Source organism: Verruconis gallopava (assembly GCF_000836295.1).
Source record: "Verruconis gallopava strain CBS 43764 unplaced genomic scaffold supercont1.134, whole genome shotgun sequence".
Taxonomy (NCBI): Eukaryota; Fungi; Ascomycota; class Dothideomycetes; order Venturiales; family Sympoventuriaceae; genus Verruconis; species Verruconis gallopava.
This window is the reverse complement of record NW_015622270.1, coordinates 1-1,153: the sequence shown is the minus strand read 5'-3', so window position 1 is coordinate 1,153 and position 1,153 is coordinate 1. Positions and strand designations below refer to the sequence as shown.

Sequence of the window (1,153 nt, the reverse complement as noted above, 5' to 3'; positions counted from 1 at the left end):
TCTATAATCCAACTTAATAATAAGTTTCCAGACCATAACCACTGGAATCGAAGCAAATGGAGAAGAATTTTGCCACATGCTACTTGTGTGCTGAATGTTGGACTTATTAATGAAGATAATAGTAATAAGTTAAGCCTTATATGGAAATATGCTGCGAGCCTATACGCCGATGGAGAATGGAAAAGGTCCGGAGAGCTGTTTGCGCAAATCAAGGACACAAGTTTGAGGGTGCTAGGCGAGGAGCATCCTTCCACGCTGACGAGCATGGCCAACCTGGCGTCGACGTTTTGGAATCAAGGGCGGTGGAAGGAGGCCGAAGAGCTATTTGTACAAGTTAAGGACACGAGTTTGAGGGTGCTAGGCGAGGAGCATCCAGACACACTAATCAGCATAGCTAACCTTGCAGCTATATGGAAAGGTCAAGACCGAGATGACGATGCCCTGCAATAGATGAACCAATGTTTAGAGCTCCGGATCGAAGTACTGGGCAAAAATCATCCTCACATTCTATCTATATTGGTGACCTTACTTCAATAGAGCGGAGTATATTTCAATTCCTTGATTTTCCAAACAGGTCATACTTCTAGTTCTTACAATGAACAGTTAGTTACTGCTAATAATTGAGAAATAAGCTAAAAATTTTCATAGCAGACACTAGTAGTTAATTTCCTTTTATTTTCTGGTATTATACCCTAAATATTTAATCTTGAGAGCTTTCCTGTTCTTTTTCTGGCTCCAGCAACGACTAAAGCAGTATGCCGATATTTTTACAGAGCATAATAGTAAAATAGACTTCTAACATAGGTCGTGTAAGCGCGGTGATGATATATTTCTAAGCGCATAATGGTATATCGGTATGCTTCACTGATCTCAGAAATATGATTAGATTTAATTTGATTTGTCATTTACCCTGACCTATCCTAGTGTCACGGAACCACTAGAAGTGATCTGCTCAAGTTGTCACGTGAGGTAAACTGATGAGGCTATCAACTATCTATTCAGTTATGCTGTACTAAAGTATCGTACAATAATCAAGACGTTGCATGAAGAAGGGAAGGCCCGAAAGTAGTTCTTGCTGAGAATATAAAGGGGGCCTTATCACACCTTTCCTAATTGGGATTTGGGCGCGCGCGCGGTGAAATCGAATTAGGAA

At 40.8% G+C, this 1,153-nt stretch overlaps 1 protein-coding gene across 1 annotated transcript; it reads left to right on the top strand.

Moving 5' to 3' along the window:
• Positions 1-56: 56 nt before the first annotated feature.
• PV09_09707 (uncharacterized protein) lies at positions 57-450 on the top strand (the record flags this gene model as incomplete). The annotated part of the gene is made up of 2 exons (XM_016363818.1): positions 57-85; positions 135-450. The coding sequence occupies 2 exons, from the start codon at positions 57-59 to the stop codon at positions 448-450; spliced, it is 345 nt and encodes a 114-aa protein (XP_016208350.1).
• Positions 451-1,153: the final 703 nt, after the last annotated feature.